We start from the raw sequence: 22718 nt of genomic DNA, 5'->3' as shown, positions 1-22718 counted from the left end.
TAAAACAAGGCCCCTTTTAACAGATAATAGATCACCATTAGCTATAGCTTCCAGCGGTCCAGAAGATAGAGGGAGCTTGCAAATAGCACTCCAGAGCCAGTAGCAAAGGTAAAGCTTTACCCACAGTTGTTGCCTGCTTTTCCTGTACACGATATAAACTCCCAAACACATTAACTTAGCATGACCTTAACGACATTTGTTATATGTAAAATAAAAACATAGGGAAAGGTAACAGAAGTCGAAGAGAAGTGCCATTTGTGTATGCAATACAAGCAACCCCCATGCTCACCAACACCGATTTAGCATTCCCAGGAAGGATAAATCCCAACACCAGGCACCTCCTGATCTGCAGCAGATGGGATAACTTCTCAAGGACCCCGACGTATATCCCTTTCAGAAGGGACACACATGCGATTACACCACCACAGTGAAACTCTCCGGCCTTTGGGTCAGGCCACAACAAAGATAACACAACAGCATCCACCAGAAGAGGAATTTGCAAACGAGTGTGAAGTCACTATTAAGTCTCTGTCCTCAGGAAATATTTTTTAAAGGAAGAGATGAAACAAGGAGACTTAAAAAGAACTACATTTATTTTTGTTTACAGCAGGTATCATAAATAAAGCTAAAACAATTTTCACTGTGTGCAAAATACAGAATTTCCATGTGAAAATTTAAATACAGCATTAAAAACTATTTAATAAAAATATTCAGTTAAGATTATAAAGTAAAATGAAGACAGAAGATTTAGGAGAAGGACAGAATCCTCACTGGCCAGGAAGAGCTAGGAAGACTCTGCAACAGAGGGTAAAAAACACAGCAATGGGAAGTGGTTTGAAATGGCAGACCTTCACGTCACGGCCTTCATCTCAAAGCATGCTGAGCTTTGTAACAAAACACCGTAGCCCTGAAATACACAGCAAGTCACGTCCTAACCATTTGTGCAGGAAGTGATGCTTAAAATACAGAGAGGTTTCTGCGTGGGCACAGTGTGGGGACTTTCAAAGCCATCAAGCCATTTTAGGACACCCACACAAATTAATAATATTGCTTTAGTCACGCAAACATACAGGTCAGCAAGATAAGGAGCGTGGGGCTCCGACGTTGCAGCCCTTCCGCATTCCTCGCCGAGGCGTGCGAAACGGCGCAAGTGGCAGAGGGTGTTCGGCCCCTCCTGAAAATTGGTGCTTAGATCAATTCCCAAAGGCCGTTCCCTTTGAAAGGGATCCCCAGCAGGGAAGGCTAGGTCATGACCATGTCGACCAAAACCTTAGAGCACTTGCTTGTCAGACTGAGCCCTTGATTCTTGTTTGGATTCATTTCCCCTTCTAGATTATCAACACGTGATTACACACACTGGAACTTATGTAAAATACACATACAAATTTGTCACGGAGAGTAGTGGCAACGTCTCATGCAGCAAGACGAATCCATTCATCAGAATGGCAAATGGGGCCTAGTTAATTCGTTAACAAAACAATTCAAAACACTCTGGTTATATAAACCTGGCATTTTGATATTACAGACTAAAAATAGCATGCACGTGTACTGCTGTTAGGCCTGCCTACTATGGTACTTGGGGTAGAAGACTGGAATTTGCATCACTTTGGCTACTTTTTCAACAGAATCCTTTTATATCATACTTTTCCAGTATGAAAGCAAAGAAGTGCTTAGGAAGCACCACAGTGCTCAAACGTTGCTTGCTCCTTGCATATTCGAGCTCAATGGAAACAGGTGCTCATGCTAACCAGGAGAATCAGCTGGTTAATCTTGTCCTGACCTTATTTTAAATCTTCCCTTCAATATTTTGAAAGAAGTAAGGCTTTAACTAGTTCTTTCAAGAAACAATTTACTTGCCTAACTTACCTTAAAGGCACAGGGAAGTGTTCATGCACAGACACAGAGAGAAAAACATTCTCTACAGAGAGCGCAGACGTTACCTTTTCTAGAACCGTGAACTCAGCAACAGGTTAAATGATCATGCCAAAGCGCACATCCATTAATATACCAGACACACACAGTTTGCTCCAAAAGTCTTAAAAAAACCACGCAATGAAATGCTGTCAAACAACAGTGTTAGTCACACAATTTTGGAACTGGCAAGCAGAAAAAAAATCACCTGAGAGCAGAAAGGCTTCAGCCAGTGAGCGGGTGCAGCACCGGAATGATGAATTGGACTAAAAGCAACGAGGGAGATTGACAGAGAAGACAGCAGGAAAAAAAAAACACAGAACTTAACTTGGTTATATAGGAAAGCATCAGAAAGATTACGTAGGCACAAAGAAGAATTGGCCAAAATGAAACTGCCTTTGTTCATTAAACAAGGACAAATAGGTATGAATCTTACTAGTGGAATATTAATATGAAGAGATTAAAAAAAAGTATCAATTGGATTGATACCAATAAAAAAAACCTGCCCAACAAAATCACCTGCAAAATCCCAGTGGAATAGGCAGTGTAATTAAGATTCCTCAGGAAAACGTTTTCATTATGCAAGTTCCTGAATTCTGTTGTGGGAATGTAGGGATTTTATTCCCTTCTACATATCTATATAAAGCCAATACTATATTTTTAATTATTTTTTTAACTTATTTTTAAACTTTCTACTAGTAAGATTCTTTTGCTTTAAATTCATTGGACAAAGATTTCCAAGTATCTTACTATATCACCATTTTCTGCAAGTTTACCATTATTCTCACTCTGCTGAAAAGGAGAAAATTTCCTGTAGTAAACAGCAGGAGAAAATTTCAGGAAAAAGTGTTCCTAAAGACTGTGCTGTTGACAAACTGAAATCAAAATTAATGGCAAGCCCAAATTTTAAAACCGTAGAACTTAGCAGTTTAGTGTGTTGCAGGAGTAACATGGCAAAATGCACTGCAGATTTTTTCCTTTTTTTGGATGAAACAATTACTATCATTAGCAAATAATTAAAAAGTATACAGTGTTCCAAAGCATTTTTTTAAGGGCCATAAAAAAGTTACAGATACATTTCTTTACACACATACAGATGCCCACCATGTTACTATAATTGTTGCTGTGTCCAGTCAATATTCTAGCAAAGTTTTGCTGAATACATGTTTGAGCATTAATGGCAATTTATTTCTAACAAATGCTACCTTATACCTAAACAACTATTTTCAAGCACTTTTTCAAGTTATGTGCATGTGCTCACCATTTTTTCCCAAAATACATAATCACTCTAAAATGTGAAAAGCTTTATCCTCGTAGTTTAAAGAAAGTCAAACTATCTAGAAGAAAAATCCAGTTTGTCATTTATTTTAAACAGAAGACACATTTCCTTTTAATACCTAAGAAACAAAACAACTCAAATCATCTTTTTCCACATTACGTTAAAAAAAATAAATCAAAAACTGCTAGCCCATAAGCAGCACAGTCATTTAAGACCACTGGAAGATGATCCTCAACTTTAGCACTAAGTGAATGTGACATTATTTCCTATTATTTAAGCCACCATGTTCTTTTGGCTAGAAATAAATGCTACAGATGCTTTCAATTTTAGGTGATGTATATTACCATGTCTATGTATTTACCTATTTCCTGGTTAACTTCTGAATTTAAACATTTAAGTATTTGAGAGGCAGGGAGCATGCTTACCTCACTGGCTAACTAGGTGGAAAGTAGTCAGAATTTGGGATGTTGGTGTCTCCTTGCTATTAAGCTACTAAATAGCTTATCTAACCTGTCCTGACACCTTCTGATTAAGGTAGACCTTGTTGAGAGACATCTGAAAGAAATCTACTTAACAGCTGCTCCAAATAATAGAATTTCACCTTTCTGCCATCAGCTTTACACATCGAAATGAAATACCCAACTAAGAAGTAATCTCCTTAGAATACATTTGTAGGTTTTTGTTGTTTGTTCTAATCTTGTGTTTTTAAAAAATTCCAAAAAACTATAGGAGTAGTGCCTACCCAGAGGCACAACAGCAGTGATTTCAGTTACAGATGAGCGCTCCATAAATTGATATTCCTCGAATCAGCCACCTAATGAGGAAGCCTCACCTTGAGGAATGAGTCAGGTCTCATTACACTACCAGTTCCTTTGACTTACAGTTTCAATCAAGCCTTTACTCCACTAAGATTTGCTCTTCAAATTTATTTCAAAGCTTTAAATAAATTAGTAGTACAGATTATACCCACTATCAGCAAAGGGTATCTATCACATATAAGAAATGTAAAAGGCATGACTAGGAGCAATGTGAGTTAATTACATGATTTTTTTTTTTTTAAACATATTCATGCAAGTTATAAATCTCATAACCCAGAGCAAAGATGAAAGCAAGGGGAAAAAAAAAAAAAAAAGATATGCGCCATATTCAGGTTTCAAAACCCAGTCATTTGTCATAAATATTCCTCAAATATCTGAAAGAACACACATTTTTTTCTTGGTTTAATGAAAAAAAAGAAAAAAGGGGGTGGGGTGGGGCAGGAAGGATGGTTTTAAAATGTACCACCCTCCCAACAGTCTGATTAAAGGATAAAATGGGGAAGAAAAAAAACAAACCAAAACAATCTACGAAACATCCTTCATTTGTCTCCGTGTTCTGGAAATGTGTCTGGACACTGCCCTTCATGCTCTAACATACAGTACATTTTATCGAAAATTTTGATTGCACCTCGTTTATAGCAGAAGGAATCCACCATTCATTTAAGTCACACATTAAGTTGCATGAAAAGTAAAAAAGCAACCAAACAAAAACCATCAAGAAAATAATGAGGCTGTTAATTTTGAAAATCTGAAAGGCACAACTGAGCAAGACACACAGAAGAATTTAAACCCTATAGAATTTTTTCACCCATTCAAGCACATTTTCAAGTGATAGCTCTGCTTCCCGGTACATATGAGCAAGTACCTCTAGAAGAGCACAGAGGAATGGCACACCAAGGCTCAAGAGTTCATACAAGTAGGTATAGTTATATGCATTGTCCCTGAAATGAAGATTGGTAGCGTGCAGAAAACCATGCATCCAGTTAGACAGGCGTCTGGGAATGTCAAGCAGATCCCTTGTCACCCGAAGGGGCCAGCTTAGCGCGCCCCTAAAGAAGGAAGTCAGGATACCTGGGGACCTGTCCTCTGGACTGCTAGCAGTAGACAAAGTGCTTTCTGTGGTGGTCTCTGTGGGTTTGGGTTCCTCTTTCTTCCATGCTTCTGTTGCCTCCTTATATAAAGCATTAAAAAAAAAAAGTTAAAGATACTTCTAAAATATGGAAAAGCCCAGTTTCCGTTACTGTTTTCAAGTCTTCATATATATTTTCACTTCCAATTGCTCTTAAGTTCAACTTTACTTTGTATAGGAAAAGCTAAATTCCATTGAGAACCAGACTATAAATATGCCAAACTAACAGAACCGGGAAGTTATATTTTAGTATTGATTTTACTACTTCTGGACATCAGGTAGAAAACATCTTCACACACATACATACACAAGTATTGCGCCCTGCTCCAGATAAAGCTGCCTCAACATTTCCTGCATTAGTAATATAACCAATACGTACCTTTCCTTGGGTTTGTAACGTTGCTCTTCTCTTTCTGTGTTTAGTACTGATTTTGCAGTGCGTAAAATGAGGTTTACAGTAAAATTTACCTACAAAAGAAAAAATAAATGATATGCTATTTTATCTATATGTATACAGACTGAAAACCCACTGTTGTGTCTATAAAAAGATGAAATCGGGATAATTAATGGTTGGGCAGCAAAAGGAATGGGAAACATGCCACTGACTCTGAATAGGCTCACCGCTCTGAATGGGTTTCTTTTACAGTACACAGATTTGCACATCTGTTAAACAAGGCAAGTTCATTTACCTGCCACACAGGTTTAAGATTAATAAATAGCAGAAACCAACGCAAGACATCAAGCAGCAAAAAGTCAAATAATCAGTTCAAAAAAGTCTTTGTAGAAGATTCTCTGGACTGCAAAAGAACTACCTTTGGCCTTGAGTCTTTAATCCTTTTGTAGAAGGAGATCAGGTTAATACTCCGATCTACTCAAATCACGTGGAAGCAGCAAGGGAATTTCAATTCAGTTTAATAATTTCCTTCTAAACTTAAAAAAAAAAAAAAAAGGCAAAAAATAATTCCCCATCTCCAAACTGCAGGCTGTAAGCGGGATTGAGTGCCCAAGATCTCACCCCCCCCGCTCTAAAGCAGACTGGAATAAATTACATTGCTGCTTGGCCAGTACTACTGCTTTCAACTCCTGAGCCATAACATCTTGAAAGAAATAACCTATATTCCCCCCATCCATGTAAATCTGCCACTATCACGGCTTATCCTTACAGATCACATTATTTAATGGCCAGTTACAAATGAGAGATGAGAATAATTCTGTACTATTGGAGAAAAATCACCTTTTTTCCTCCCTGCTTTGACCTGTGATTGGACAAACTGCATTTTGGTCACATAAGTTATTTTCCACTGAGGATTTCTTCATTTAAAGCTCAGGTCTGTCATAACTGGATTCTTTTGAAAGACTAGAACTGCCAGTACAAGACTCAAAGATCAGCATGGACGCAAACAACATACTTGGCAGACCTCCTCCTGACCGAGCTGCTTGGCCAGGTCTTTTTCCCTAGTTCCATTAAAAGCATCAATACTCAGACATTTTAAAATATTCTTAAATAGCTCCTATTACCTTCTTCAACATCAAAGGCATAAATTCCTAAACGGAGCGTTGTAGAGCATATTTCACACTTGAAGCACTCCCTATGAAAGAAGTGGCCTTCTGCGCTCAGCCGCTCCATAACATATACCCGTTTTTTGCAGAAATAACAAATGTCACTCCCCCCGATAGACTGAGGAAATTCTTTTCGCAGAGATCCCTGTTAAAAGATAAAAATAGAAATGCATATAAAAACATTGCACTATACCCAGATATAAATTGTTAAGTGGGCAGCTGCTTTAGCTGCTCAAAGTTTTGCACAGCACGCTCCACATACAATTAAGATAAGCATCAGTCAGCTTTTTTTATTACTCATTCGCTGCAATTCTGTAGGTTTATGCAGCAATTCATAAATCAGACCTCACAAGGACTTTAAGGGTGAGTTTTCAGCTGGACTTGCATCCAGCTTCCCTCCGGGAGTTCACGGACATTTTGCGTTTACTCGGGCACAAGGGCAGCATCAGCTCCGAGCGCTCATTCATCGCCCTGCACCGCGCGGGCTCAGGCACTCGCGTCTCACGGCTCTGCGCATCAGTTCCTCGGAGGAGGGCGAAGGCAGACCTCGCCAGCCTCGAACAAGACACACATTTGGAGCTAAGAACACAGACACCCTGAATACTCAGCTCATACACACTCCAGAGGGAAACTTAGGCTCGTGCCTTAAGGCCCAGGAAGAAAAACTGACAGTCTTCGATGCTGGTGTCTGAATTACCATTTACATCGCCGCAGACAGGCTTCCCCTCTCAGCCATGTTCCTCCTGAGACGACAGCCCAAGCTGGGACTTGGCTTGTTTTAAATATCAATTAAATTCCCACCACAGACATTCAGAATATTTTTAACTCATTGGACTTTAAAATATGATCCATATTAACAACTTGAAACTATTTTGAAAGTTTTTGTTGAATTTGGGCTGGCAATTGACATTCTTTAATTGCCACAGATCTCATCCTCTCTGGATATACATGCAAAAGGTACAGAAGAATAAATTATAAATGGATTAGATGCCGCTGGGCTTCCCTTTTCTTATTAGAGGCAGGTATGAGGATGTTACTTTGCATTATTGTATTATGCTTAGTTATAGGTCAGTACAGAGGAGCATCCTGTATCTACCACAGCCATCACCATCTCCCTCCCCTTCCACCATGCCCACTGCCACAGGAGAGGTCCCACACATGGGACAGAGGAGGCGCAGGCTTGGCAGAGTCCAGGCACATTCAGACATCAGCACATCAGTCCACACAACTCATCTTTCATTTGCCAGCAAAAGAAAACATTGAGAAATTGTTCCAAGGCCAAGTGCAAGTCACTATTGTCATTGTCACATTGTCTTGTGCTTAAATGTTGAAAATCCTATTCCAAATCTGCCATTAGTAATCCATTTTGCTGTGATGGATCATTTCAGAACATGAAACTTTCCAAATGAACAACCATGCAAATGGAAAAAATATACAAATGCATTTTTAAAAATACGATGTTAATAGAACAGAGAGTTACAATGAAGTGGAAGCAATTGGGTTTAGTGCTGGCTAATAATAAGTGTCATCACCACAGCACAACACCTTACTTTGCTTCCCAATACCTGACAGCTTTGAGCAGTGGAGGCAGGAGATGGCGAATGAGGAATGGGGCAAGAACCTGTAGCTCTCTCCAGAGACCGCTTCTGAATTCAACACAGAACAGTGTCAGAGTTTAAAAACAGCTCTCTTCAAAATGAGGCACGGTGATTCAGCATTTGTGTGTTAAAAATAACTGCATCAACATGTACTGTAAAAAACTTTCTTTAGAAGCCACCCTGATTAATAATCATCTTCTGTTAGTAATTGTACCAGTAATTACATTTAATAAAAGCCTCCTGAAGTTTTAATTCATACAGACAAGTAATAAAAATATAAATAGAAGACATAGTGAGCAACATTTCCAACACATCCACACATCAGCATATTTTGCCAATATGCACTTGGTTCCTTAGAAAGCGTTAGACTAAGACCTTTCATAATGCTTAAAGCGCTCCACAACCAGGGTCTTAAGTCAGGATGACATTTTGGAAACACCACTCTTTTCAGTCAAGTTATTGTTTCTTTGTGGGTTTAGTCTTACCAGTTCAAGGGGGGGAAGCTGTGGCTTGGGTCTGTGATCATTCACATACAGATTGACAAGAACTTCAGCCACAGCTCCAACTGCACTTGAGACCTTTCCTACAGTCATCTAACCAGAAAAGGGGAGAAGATGAAGAATAGAAGGAAGAGCTTTAGTTATTCTTGAAAAAGAACTTAAGGAGAAAAGGACAAGAATGATCTGAAAACATGCAAACAACAATAAAGAGAGGCTAGGAGAAAGAGCAAAGGCAATGTCTAGCAGAGCACAAGCACGTTCATGCATGATCAGCATGGTCCAGCTGGTGGCCACAGAAGGCTTCCGTGCAGCCCACACACTTCTCCCTGCGGATGACGGAGAAATAGCTGCTGGGAGCAAATGCTGCTCCCACAGCACAAGGCCTCCCACTGTGCCCACGAAAGGCTGAGCTGGGAACTACTGCCTGGCTATCAGGGTTGGACCATTCTGACAGATTAAAAAAAAAAACCAACCCTGTTATTCACTTTGACTTCTTGGGACTTCGTTGTTATATTTCAGAATCGGAGTGGGGACTAAACTTCACATTAACAGACCAAACTGGCATTTCAGGAAACATTCTACGAAAACGTACTAGAAGTCCCGCACAGAAACGTTTTGTCGATGCTCACAGAGTAACCATTCTCCCTCTCCCCAGTGACTCACCTTAACACCATGGAAAACTGGAGAAACTACGCTCATGAAAGGAGGACATCTCCTTTAATCTGCTTCATCACACTATTGCAGCCATGAATGTTAGGCTGTTTCTAACCAAATTTATCAAATAGACAGGCCTGCAAGGAGACTGCAGTTCCTTAGGCTGTGGCTCCAAACGCACCATAGCCAGACCACTGACCACACGGTCCAGGCTTCCTTGCCAAAACACATGCCTGGGGACTGGAAAAGAAAAAAGGTGTGTGTGCGTGTGTGTGGCAGGCAGATAGGCAGGTACTCTAGTTCTCTGTTCCTGGAAAAAAGACTGTGAAGACTTCATAGATATACAGAAATATTTTCTACCCTAAACCAAATTTTCTGTAGTGATTTTGATTTTAGTTTTATAGTCAATATAAGATCCCACGGCCTCTCTGGTAGCAAAGGCAGCAAAGGCCATCCTGGTACAGCCAGGGATCTGATACTCTTTTTCTGAAGTCAGGACATTTTTTTTTTCTCCCCCAAAAGGATCCATGATTTCATATCTTATGCTCTATTTGCCTCCCACAGAGCCCAAATTTTAACTCCCACACTTCTCAGTAAAATGGTTTTTCTACTGCCACGACACTAACTCTTGCTAATTGAAAGGTTTTAAAATATCAAAGTTACCATGAAGAAAGGAGAAAAACATAATTGCAATGGTATTCATGATACTTTAAGATAATTTTAAAGCATTTTCTGCCAAGTTTAAAAAGAACTTTAATCCATTGTGGGTGTGTTTTCAAAAATTATGATGGATAAAAATATTCTTGCTAATAAAAAAAAAATTTCAAGGGAACATGTCCAGCCCCTTACAGGTGCCCTTATAGCTCCCCTTATCTTTTGAGAGTTATCCCATAATTAACTTAATATCCAGGCAGATATAAAATATGTATGTCAAGATGACAAAGGCCATTCAAGGGACAAATTTCTGTACTGTTTGGTTTTGTTTAATATAAAAATATTTTTAAATATTATTCAATATCTGCACAACTTGTGGGGTAGCAACAGCAAAGTAAACTGTTAGTTACATACTACAATGCTGTCCTAAGTGGTACATTAAATTATAAACCAATACAAGAAGTGAGATTACTTGCTACTACAGCAAAACTACATTCCTTTGTATTGTTTAAGATCACAGAAGACAAAATTTTCCTCCCCAAATTCTGCACCTCTGAATATGCTGAGCAACTTTTAGGCCAAATACAACTTATTACCCATGAGCTCCTAGGTAAAAGAAAGCATTCAAAGTCAGCTGAAGCAGAAAGTTTACCCTGAACTAGTTAAATGCTGGAGCAATCAGTTAATAAGGCTATGCTTAAAGTGCAAGTAGTTGAATTTCAGGAAAAGTATCCTTGAGCCTGAACTACACCTTGAAATTCATCAGGTTGGTTGATTTCTGTTCTCCACCCATTGGAACAATCTATGTCAACATTAAAGCAGTCAAAACAAGAAAATTGCACCTTTGTATGTGCTTTAAAAAATGCTGTTAAAAGGAAATGTTCCTGTAATGAACGGGAACTCACATTCCACGTAAAAGCAAATGGGATTTCAATTTAATCTAGCAACCAAAAGATTGTTGACTGCTCTGGTCTCCTAATCAACAACCACCAACACAAGCATTGTTGCTACTCACCAGCAGCGAAGGCAGGAAGCAAGTGGACTTGAGGACTAATTAGATCTCATTTTAGAGAAACTGTTTAAATAAGGACATATTACTGTAGGAAGATCTCTACTCACTCTCCTTCCTGAGTTGGATATGTGGGTAGTCAAGAGGAGATCAGTTTGCTGTGGCCTCGGTACTGCACCTTTCAGATGCCTTGCAGAGGCATCTAGATAGACTGGAGCATTGGGCAGTGATTAAGGGGATGAAATTTAACAAGTCCAAATGCCAGATCCTGCACCTAGGATGGAGTAATGCTGGGCACAAGTGTAAATTGGGAGAGGAGTGGCTGGAGAGCAGCCCTGCAGAAAGAGGTCTGGGTGTGCTGGTTGACGGAGGCTCAACAGGAGTCAGCAGCGCGTGCCCCGGCAGCCGAGAGGGCAACCTGGGGCATCAAACACAGCCGGTCAAAAGAGGGGACCATCCCCCCGTATTTAGTGCTGGTGCAGCCTCCGCTTGAGCACTGCGTGCAGTTCTGGGCCCCACAATTTCAGCAGGACGTGAAGGTCCTTGAATGCGTCCAGAGGAGGGCAACAAAGGTGGTGACAGGGCTGGAAGGCATGTCCTGTGAGGAGCGGCTGAGGGCTTTGGGGTTGTCTGGTTTGGAGAAGAGGAGGCTGAGGGGCGACCTCGTTGCTCTCTACAGCTTCGTCAGGAGGTGAAGGGGAGAGGGAGGTGCTGAGCTCTTCTCCCTGGTATCTGGGGATAGGACGCATGGGAGTCGTTCAAAGCTGCGCCAGGGGAGGTTTACGCTGGCCATTAGGAAGCATTTCTTTACCGAGAGGGTGGTCAGACCCTGGGACAGGCTTCCTAGAGAGGTGGTCGATGCCCCAGGCCTGTCAGTGTTTAAGGGGCATTTGGACAACGCCCTTAATAACATGCTTTAACTTTTGGTCAGTCCTGAACTGGTCAGGCAGTTGGACTAGATGGTCATTGTAGGTCCCTTTCAACTGAAAATATTCTATTCTATTCAAATGCCATTCAATCACAAAATAGAAATATCAGGGCAGGACGAGAATCCACCAGGGCAGGCCCAAGAGCACCTGCCACCATCAGAAACCCACGGAGAACAGGAGGGATGGGGCATGCAAAGGCAGCGCTGCCCTGCAAGGCTCATGACTTCTGCCCTCATATGACAACAGCACAACTGCCAAGCAACCCCCTGTGCCTTCTCTAAACCTCACCTGCTTGTGGACAAGGACTTCCATAACATCCTCACCCATTTAATCGAGTAAGCGTAATAAACTCCAGTTGCAGGAGAGAGGGTCTGACCCCAAATCTACACACATTCCTTTAGAGAACCTGGCAGCTCTTACATGGCTTAGCTTTGATCTACAGCGCACAGATCTCTGCTTGCCTGATGCTGCTCATGTACCTTAGAAACTCAGTATACACATAATAGGTTTTATATTTTGCTCATGCACTTACTACCCTTGAGGCTACTGGTGTACGTGAAGTCCCACACATGCATGCAATTTTGTCGTGCTGGGGCCACCATCAATATGTAACAGGCTACTACTCACAATTTAGGCAAGTTTATACCAGTAGCTTTAAATCCTTTGTTGGAAAGGAATCTTAAAGAGTTACCTCACATGGTGAATTTCAGGAAACAACCAAGACAACACTCAAAAATCCCCCAGGTGTTTGTGACTTACTAAGAATATTGACCCGTCAATGACATGTTGCCAAAGCTTTTCAGCAAGTTGATCGAGGTGGTTATTAACATGGGAAGAGAAAGCTACCTTCTGTATTTCCCTGTGCTATTATTTATAGCACCACAGCCAACCAACAAGTAAGCCTCAGTAGTGTTTTCATAAAACAAAGGAAATATACTCTCTGCCTCCAAAAGCATACAATGCTTCCCCTTTGTTGTTTCATATCCTTTATGATTTTCCCAGTCTTATTTTGCTCTGTGGGTAATTTATTTACTTTTGGTACCACCTGCTACATATATTTTACCTCTGAGATAAACAACATTTAAGTAATAAGTTACTGCATGTAGGAAACACCCCAGCTCTGCTTACTGCTGGTAATTAGAGTCACGTCACTGAAGGGAAGTAGTTGGTCCAAACTCTGGAGGCAGTAAAGTCTACTGATTGCAACATCTTCATAGTTCTTATGACGTATTGTGTGGATTCACTCATGCAAAGCTCAGATGAACACAGTTTTCTGAAGGTCAATCCAACTTTAAACAGAAAACAAGAATAACCAAAGCCCAGCCTGTAATATAATATTTGCAAATTCATAATTCTACCTATGTGAAATTTGACAGCTGATTAAAGCTAGAAGGTTGTTTTGATGATTACTGGCAACTTGCATATAGTGTCATTTAGAAGTTAATTCTTAATAAGTTGTAATGACTATATGTTTTTAGAAGAAACAATATGCTTCCAAAGCCTTCCTTTCAAGTGCTCTTTTCAGGACTGAGGCTTAATAACAGGTTTCTGTAATAAGACAGTATGATTTCTTAGCCACCATAACTAATACTGTTCCAATGAAAATTCAACAGATGTAAGGGAATGTCATGTCTGATAATCTCAGTACTCACTTGAAATTAAAATGACAGTACAGGATGGTAGGGTGCTAATATTTATAGGTCGTATCTCATGAAGTCTTACAAAACTCAAAAGACTTCTATTATCTTTTGTTCTTCTGCTGGGAAAAAGCAGAAACACTGAGAGCAACATCAGGGAGCTCTTTCTGTTGCCTTACCAATCCTGAAGCCCTTTTTCATACTGAAGTCTAAACTTACCTAGCGATATCTCTCAGAACAGAGACCAGAAATACAAATTCTGAGTCTTATAACCCCACCTTCAAGGTAACACAGACACAAGCAATTACCAGTACATATTCACAGCAGAGGTCCAAACATATTGTTAAATTATCATGAACAGTACTTGAAAATGTGCACTGTGCACCTGAAATACTATCAAATTTTATTTATATAGTGGTGCACATTTAGCCAGTGTTTTATGGAGTACGATAAAATTTTCATGCTTGCAAAAGTGTGCAATCTTAAAAGATAAAACAAGGGGACAACAATTTAACCATGGAAGGGCACGGACATACTGCTTTTTATGAAATCAAGGCTGCAGCAGGTGTTCCCCCAAGGTTTCATACTCTTACAGTAAAAACTGCAGTAGGAAATCTGCTTCTGGAAAAATTTTGCTTGAGAAGTAACAAAAGATAAGCCAAAACATGGCCTGTGTAACTTCAAGATGAACAGAACTTAAGTTGCCAAAGAGAGGTAAAGCTAAAGTAACAGGGGTATCACAGGACTGAATTGACCTCACAGCACACGAATAGTGTGGAGAACAAAAGTCTTACACATCCATTAACACCTCACCAGCACATCACCAACGCAAGTAACAGTCCTGGACATAGGTCCAAAGGGCCATTTTATCCATCCCCTGTCCCCAGGGCAGGATCCATTTTACTTACGTAAAGTAAGGGCACATTGGCATAACCTGCTCCAAAAGGCGTCCGTGCTCCCCCAGCACCCTGCTCTACTAGTCAAGGGTGCCCTATGCCCATCCTCAAGCCTCACCTGAATCTCCATTTCCATGGTGACCTTCCATCACCCCTTACTGTGCCAACAGTGGGCATGGGGGACCGGTACCCTCCCCTTCTGCACAACAGCCTTGCACAGACACCACGGCTGACTGACCCTGTCTAACCCCTCCACTCCCTCTTAGTTACCCCCACAGCAAGGGCAGTACCGACAACGTCACTTGTACCCACTGGCAACCCTGGAAAGGAAACTCAAAGGGGGTTTTTGCGCGCCCCCCCCCCCCCTTTTTTTTTTTAAATCCACTTGCTACCTTTCCCACTGAAATATCTACAGCAATCCATCATCACTTGGGCTTCAGCATCATCACTTGGGCTGCAGCATTTCAGGTTTCTATTACCACATCTGCCTCGAAGGGGAGGAAAATAAAAGTTTGCCTGTTCATTATCAGACCTGCTATTTAAAAATTCTCAAATATGCCATGCCAAATGCACCATATTTAGAAATATGTAATGCATACAGTGTACAAGAGGACCTGGGCCTGTACAATCCTATGGAGCAGTATACTAGGCATCAAGATGTTCATACGTGTAGATCTGCCAAAGAATACATGTAGTCCTACCTAACCAGACAAATATTTACCAAATGAAATGAACACATATTTACTGTGCTGGTGACAGAACAAGATTTTTCTTGCCTCAGTTGTGCTGCATTCTGCCATTACTTCTGGAAAGAGCATTTTTCAACTGAAGTAAACTCAGCCTGAGTGAAATCAAGTCACAACAAACTATTGCTACACCATTTAAATACAATGGCAAACTAATAAAAGGCTGTGAGTGCACTTTAAACTAAATGCAGTTGAATGAAAACATCCAAAAATGATCGCTCAGGCCAAATGTTCTCTAACAAAAAATTTTAAAATCCCAGTAGAATTATCGCTCACAGATTTTCCATATGATTAAGAGCCTAGTTCTCACATTCTAAAGGGTTGTTCACATAGTTTGGTTTTTTTTTAATTCTTTTTTCAGTGTCACGATAGCTCTCCAAACCAAATGAGCAGCAGGCCCCAATATTTTGGAAACCATTACTTAGCTTAAAACCCATCACATGCTATACCCCCCAAGTCATAAAAAGTAAGAGGTAAATCCAGGCAAAGGAATTATTTTGAAGCTGAAGGGAATTAGGGGATTACCGCAGTAAGGCACATGCTGGGCTTGCAGTGTCCTTGAAGGGCTGTGTAGCCTGTATTTTCCTAGGGAATGAGAGGGAGTCTTTTCAACACAGCTTTATCTCAGCTGAGGAACGTGCCTTTGCAAACTGCAAGTCAGCTCAGTATCTACCTGCTCAGTTACTGCTGAGGCTGTGAGCCTGATTTCCAATGAGCGTTGACAATATGGTGCAAAATAACCTAAAAAGATCTAGACCAACTCCACTAAATGATCCTGCTGAACACCCACCAGATGGGAAATTACCTTCAGCCATGGCTTATCCGGAGCTGGGCAATACTTGTGAGTATTTCATAAAACTACTGTTATTTAAATACAACAAAAGCAGGCAGAATGCTTTGCTCCTCCTCACAGTAAATGGAGACGGTACCCAATTTTGCTGAATAGCACTTCTTTCATGTGTCAGCCAGCTCCAGCAGCACCTGCACTGGGTCCCAGCAGTCGCCTTCAATACTTCTAGAAACTTGATGTTTCCACCTTTATTTCCACACCAACCCTATTCAACACTGCAGTGTTCCAGACTGCTGCTACATAAATCTGTGGGTGAAGGAAATGGAACTTGCACCTTCACCTGCCCTGAAAAGCTGAAAAAATACCAAACTTTCTTCAATTAAAATCCTTCTAAAACAAGGGGAGTTCGAAGCCAACATCATCTTAACTTCCAGAGATAAAAGCACAGCCCATTGTAACATCAGCGTAAAGTAGTAAGAGCTGCAGATCTCTGATTCAAGTGTTATCTAATCACTTTCATTCAGAGTATGCTTGTTACCTCTCTGTAAAGTTTGCTCTTACAAAGAACTGTATTCTAGCAATTAATGTGCAGAGGCAAGTTTAAAGTACAAATAAGCAAACAAACAACAGTAAAATCTGCCTGTATTGACAAGTGCTCATACAATTCTAAGATATGTCTTCTAGCTAAAATAACTATTATTGTGCAGGTTCTCCCCTGCGGTCCAGATGGATATTCTTATGAAAAGAAACACAAATGCCACCCAAGAACAACTAACCGATCCCATAACACCCAGTTAGCTATACAATGTGAAGCTCTTTCTCTGCTAGGCATGTCTGTGGTATTATCCAACAACAGAACATTTAAAATAAGCAGCAATGCAAAATTTTCAGAATTGAAGCAAAAATTTTGTTAGCTATTTACTTTGTTCCTCAGCTTTATACCTGAACTGTTTTTAACGACAGCTTTCCTCTTACAAACATGCAGAATTAACAACAGTGAACAAAGTTTGATTCAAATGTGAAATACAACCTATACAACAGATCTGCTGGTAGCACCTTCCATCCAAGCCATTTCTCAAGCAGCTTTAGTGCAAGTTTGGATTTTAGAGGAAAAATCTGTTAGTAAAGTACCTGTCTAGAAGGAACAGCAGGGGAAGCTGAACCGACAGATGATGGAGAAGAGGCAGCAGCTGAATCATGAAGTGGAGGGCAAGAGGGAGTTGGGGGCTGAGAATGGGATAAGCCTTTAGTAGGTAGCTTATTCTGTGTAGAGCAGAAACAGGACAGTTATCCAAGAGACAGTGACATTAGCACAGGTTAAGAGAATAATTTCAGTCATGCATCAAAAAAAAAAAAAAAGAAAGACAGTAACTACAATTCCACTCTTTTCTCTATTTCTGCACAGTGATGAGCCATGGAAATCATCATGGCAAAACCTTCACGGAAATTGATATTATTGTACTCAGTTTTCTTATAAAAAATATTTACAGTAGGCAGTAAGGTAAGGTAGCGCTGGGAAAAGCATAACAAAACATAAGGAATGCCAGATTGCCCTAAGAGCTACTGTTCACCAATTCATTAGAAACTGTGAGCTACCAGTGTATACTTAAGCACAAGACATGGTTTATTCTAACACATTTCTCTCGTGCTAAAGTACTCTGACTAGCTTTATGATTTAGATTTTTTTAGGTGTTTTACCTCAATTAAATTGTGCAATAATATTTAAACAAAGCTTTTTACCAGTTTCAGTGGAATCCACATTACTTTTCAGATCCACCCAGGATGAAAGGAAAGTTTAAAACAAAACCACTGCAATTTCCGCCCCGCTCCCCCCCTCCCCCCCATGAATCCTTACATGTCTTCTAACTCAGCACTTCTTCAGGTGCAGCAAAACCTAATATCAGGTGCAAAACCTAATATTCACCTTTGGAAACTCCATGTATCCAAACATTGAGGCAAGATGTGCCGCTTTCTCTTTAATGTTCTTTTTATGGAATTCCCTATTTGCTATGGTCTGAGCTCTTTTCTGCAATAAGAGCCAGGGAAGGAAAGCCAAGGAAAGCCAAGAAAAGAGAAAGAGAGAGATTTCAGTTAATGTCACATACATCATCAGAACACAGAAAGTTTGTAGAAAGACTTTTACAGTCTTATATTTAACCTAAATTCAACAGAGGAAAAAGCCAGCATATCCAGGGAAAATACAGTATACAGATTAACATATGCAGGTAAGAGAAAGGAAAAGAAATTGCTTGTCACCTGTTTCATTTTTTCCTCCAGGTGCTGAAGACGCTCAAGCACTCCAGAAAGTACAAATGCAGCAGAACAGGCAGATGCGAGATTTTCAGAGGTTTCTGACAGACTGGGCTGGGTATCTGGTTTTTGTACAGTCTTTGCTCTCCTGGCCATATGATCAGAACCACTTAAAGACTGTTTGGGTTCCCTGACCTCGTGTTCACTCCTAGCTACCACCTGAAACTGGGAAACACTTGAAGTGAAAAAAAATCTGCTTTCTGCACTAGCATGCAGTATATGCAGCTTTTAAGGATGCTTCCGAAAGCGCAGCACAGTCATGCACATAACTAGAAATCAAATGTTCTCACATCACTCTTTGCACACTATCTACTGCATCTCTGATGCTTGTGTCCAGGCACTGAAATAAATCAGTCCTACATAACTTATGCAGGCCTTGACATCCTTCTCTAGCTTTGTGTCAGTTTTTATGAATATCCCCAGATAGCATCAGTGCAGAAGAACATGACACTACATCTCCTTCTAGGGTTTTTAGCAAAGGTTTAGGGTTGTTTTTTTTAGCATCACATCTGCCTGAAACTAAACTTAAAATCAAATTGTAGGAATATCAACAGTAGTTCTTGGCATAATTCTCGATCTAGTCTGACCCAAGTCAAGCTATAATGTATTTCAGATTTAAAGCATTTTCTGAGGAGTTCAGAATAGGTCTCTGAATTTAAGTCTTTATATAAAGTAGCTTTTGAAGTAAATGAAACATTTGAAGCAGTTCAGCTTTATCAAATTCAGTCTTAAAAATGACCTTCCAGCTGGCCTTTTCATGACAGTTTTCTACTTCATTCTACCTGTCCAATTCAAATAAATACACAAATTTTCCAAATTTCTCAGAATTAAAATTAAAAAAACCTTATGCCAATCAACTTGCAGTGTGCCCCTGATGTTTCAGGATAGCACACTTGCCTTTAAAACACCAATTCTCTGCCTATTTATGAATTTATGAATCCACATTTTTCATCAAGCTGATCTGCAGATTTCCACTTGCAATGCAGATCTCATTTCACTGCAGACCACTCTTGAAATGCCACTACAGGATATGTACTTCCATTTAAAACTCTAATGTGAAGTGTATATCAATACTATTGGATATGAGATTGCTTTCATTGGAAGTACTAAGAGAAAATTTTAGACAATGTCTTAAAAAATTTTGCCCCATGTATATGATGCCACAAAAGAGCTTTCAGCAGAAATTCTTATCACAATTTCTACTTAAAGAAATAAAAAAACCTGGGCATCAATACCAGCTTTTCAACACTCAAGCTTTTATCAGAGACTTTTTTGCCAGGTCTCTTCGGGGTGGAAAACCCCCTTTGCCTTATCATTACAACGGCCCAAAGCATCAAGTACATACACACACAAATTTTCAGGTACTGCTGTATTTTTCTTGCATGATAAATGTAGCTACGTAATTATATTTATACAATATGGAGTCCAGATGTGATAACACAGAAATCAACAACTATGTTTTTAGGGTTTTTTTGCCACACAGTTACTAATTCTTTCAAATAGTTTCCTCGTCTGGTCAAGCAGGTGTAAAAGAGCCTTGAAGTTTAATGTTGTTTTCATAATTCTCAGCTAAATATATCTATTAACTCTGCAGATTACATCCAAATATTGTTTTATATGTTCTGTAGTTATACAATAACACTGAGTTCCCAGCAGTAAGAGAAATGGTGTGCTTGTGAAGTGTTACCCATATGAGTTCCTACCTGCCTTTTTGGTTGAGGTGGAAGAAGACTTGGATCCTTAGGTTTAGCAAAGCGAGGATTAACAGGAGGGTCAGAAGAGAGCAGGGCTGGTCTATCTATTAGCTCCTTGTAAAGCATTTTTAAAATTATAAAGACAGAGTGGGAGGGAAAAAAAGGAAGACAGTGAATAGGTTTCAAAGATCTTTTGAGGCAGAAAGAAATAAAAGCTGCTTTTAAAGACACGTTACTATGGAGCTTAACAACATGTTTTGCAGATTTTTGTCACCTACCCATTTTATTAACCCTTTCCACCATCAAAGATATACTTAAAATTCAGCACATTCAGTATTCTTTAAGAGAGGTTATGATCAAAAAGTAACACATCAAGGCTTCCTTCAATATGGCCCAGCAGACCGCTGCACACATATTGCACGCAGAAAGCTCAGGGCATTGACAAGCAGCCAGGTAGAGTGCAAACAACAGTGGTTCACGGACTGAGAAAGTCACTTGACATCTACAAAGCCTACACTTCTGGAGGAATTAAATACGTAAATAAACAAATGGATACAAGCACAAAGATTTAAGAAAGCCACCATCCTCGACAGAACCTCGACACCTTGCTCATCCTTCCTTCAGATCTTTTAGGTGACAGATCTGAACTCACCTGACTCAAACCATCACTGACTCAAGTGTGGCTTTGACCTTATCATCCCTACCTTGACAGCGCTGGATTATTTTTAAAACACCACTAGTCACACTAACAGCAAACCAGGAAAATGCTGTGGAATGTACAAATATATTCCATTATGCCTACTTTAGGAATGGAAATGGAAGCCAGACACATGTTGCAAAAAATTAGGTTCCCTTCTTACACTTTCTTAATTTTCCACAAAGAAAGATTCCACTGGATATGTAGTGTCCTTTATTCACAGAATATAGGGGAAAAAGAAAAAAAAGTCCTCCTGCAATACCATATGCAGCCAGCTTAAACTTCCATACAAAGCAAAAATTCTACAGACTGGCTTACAAGAGATTTCTAGACATTGCAATTCCACTACGCTTTATTAATATAATAGATTTTAATACATTATATTAATATGCATTAGTCAATCTATATTAGTCATATTTCTTCGCTAAGTATTCAGAGGAACACCTTTAATTTGCATAAAGTATAAAAAAAGACAACCCACTTTGAACACATAACACATCCATTTTTTCCCTTGGAAATCTGCATCATGTTCACAAGAAGGGACTACAGTTTAATTTCAGAGATTACTTTTATGCTCATCTATGACCTACCTGTCTCCGAAAAATTGTATTTGGAGCATTCTCTTCAAACTTTGCCAACAGTTGAGTTGCCATTGATTTAACTTTATTCTGGTTCAATCCTTCTCTGCCATCACTCTGTTCTTTCCCAGCATTTGTCCCTTGGCTTGAAAAGCCTGAAGCCTACAAGAAAACAACAAACTATGTTTTTCTCGAGTTTACCTATGACACTTATGAAGAGAGAGAAGGAAAGAGATAACATCCTGATCAGCAAAGTGTGAAAGGAAATACAGTCCACAGTATATTAAAAATGACACTGTTTAGCATGCAAAAATCACCAAAAAAATATTTTCTTTGGTCCGAGAGTACAGTAAAAAGAGAACATTAATTGGTGCTGGTGATGATAATGCAGGTAACTAATCAGAGAGGGGCTAGGAACCAAGCTGCAATGCAAACTCTTCAAACAAAAATTTGTTTAAATAACTGAGTTGGGAAAAGATAAAAACCAAACAAAACAAAAACCAACCCACAATACCTTAAATGTTCTTGGGTCAGAAAGAAAACTAGTGCAATTTAGGTAATGCCCTCCTCCCAACCAAATGATTTAAACAAATTTAGCTTTCCTTTAGTGCACACCACAGTAAATTCAAGGTTCTAAGGGGAAAGGCTTTTGTTCCCGCCAAGCACAAGAGGCCTTGGCCCCCTGACTCCCGCTGCCTCTGCTGCTCTGGTGCTCATCAAGGAGCTGGATACGTGCGGACACCACTGAACACCAACCTCCTCGAAGACACCAAGAAGACCTTTTCGACGTCTTTTGTTAGTCTCATTTTCTTCCGTTTTCCCTTCAACCTGAAACGGCAAAGGCAAAACAAGTTCTATGGATTACTGTAGCAGTTACCAGATTTACCCAAGCAGTTCCTCCCCGGTTATCAACTTTCATAACCAGGCAAGTGTGGTCTGGCCTGCGTTAAACAAGGCAAACACAGGAGATGGGTGCCAGCACGCGGGGCTCCTCGTTGCACTGGCACGCCTTGTCAGGCGCCCCCCCAGCTCAGCAGCATCGTTCCTCGTGCGAGGAGCCTGGTGGCCCTCGTGGCAGTTACCATTGACGTAAAAGCTGCCCTGTAACCCCTGACTGGGAGCTCTCGCTGGACTCTGATGGGTGAAAATACATGCTCGTCCACTTTGTTGAACACAGGCCCTACAATATTGGCGTTTACCTTTTCCTCTTTCAGTACTGAAGAGTTTATAATTCATAAAGCACTAGCACATCCTTGAAGAAAAAGGCATTACAGCATCAGTTATTCTGTGATTTTTAATCTAGACTACACTGGTTTCCAGATAAGTAAC

The 22718-nt window shown here is 40.1% G+C and overlaps 1 protein-coding gene across 14 annotated transcripts in view; it reads right to left on the bottom strand.

Annotated features, from left to right (window-relative positions):
- MICAL2 (microtubule associated monooxygenase, calponin and LIM domain containing 2) overlaps positions 1–22718 on the bottom strand; it is a 134740-nt gene that overhangs the window by 49839 nt on the left and 62183 nt on the right. Inside the window, exons 15-27 of one of the 14 annotated variants that reach the window (XM_069803896.1) lie at positions 22146–22217; positions 21402–21551; positions 20124–20228; positions 18367–18585; positions 18035–18136; positions 17242–17373; positions 8781–8888; positions 8248–8343; positions 6656–6842; positions 5517–5605; positions 5080–5179; positions 2120–2177; positions 576–907 (exon numbers count right to left, since the gene is read on the bottom strand). In XM_069803896.1, coding sequence (XP_069659997.1) covers positions 2137–2177; positions 5080–5179; positions 5517–5605; positions 6656–6842; positions 8248–8343; positions 8781–8888; positions 17242–17373; positions 18035–18136; positions 18367–18585; positions 20124–20228; positions 21402–21551; positions 22146–22217 — 1401 coding nt within the window. In that variant the 3' untranslated portion in view covers positions 576–907; positions 2120–2136. Of the gene's footprint in view, positions 1–575; positions 5180–5516; positions 5606–6655; positions 6843–8247; positions 8344–8780; positions 8889–17241; positions 17374–18034; positions 18137–18366; positions 18586–20123; positions 20229–21401; positions 21552–22145; positions 22218–22718 lie in introns of those variants that run through there. The other 13 variants (XM_069803897.1, XR_011328162.1, XR_011328163.1 and 10 more) reach the window with 13 other exon arrangements.

Source organism: Haliaeetus albicilla, chromosome 16, assembly GCF_947461875.1.
Source record: "Haliaeetus albicilla chromosome 16, bHalAlb1.1, whole genome shotgun sequence".
Lineage (NCBI taxonomy): Eukaryota > Metazoa > Chordata > Aves > Accipitriformes > Accipitridae > Haliaeetus > Haliaeetus albicilla.
Note: the sequence above shows the minus strand (reverse complement) of the source record. Positions and strands in the feature narration are given on the sequence as shown.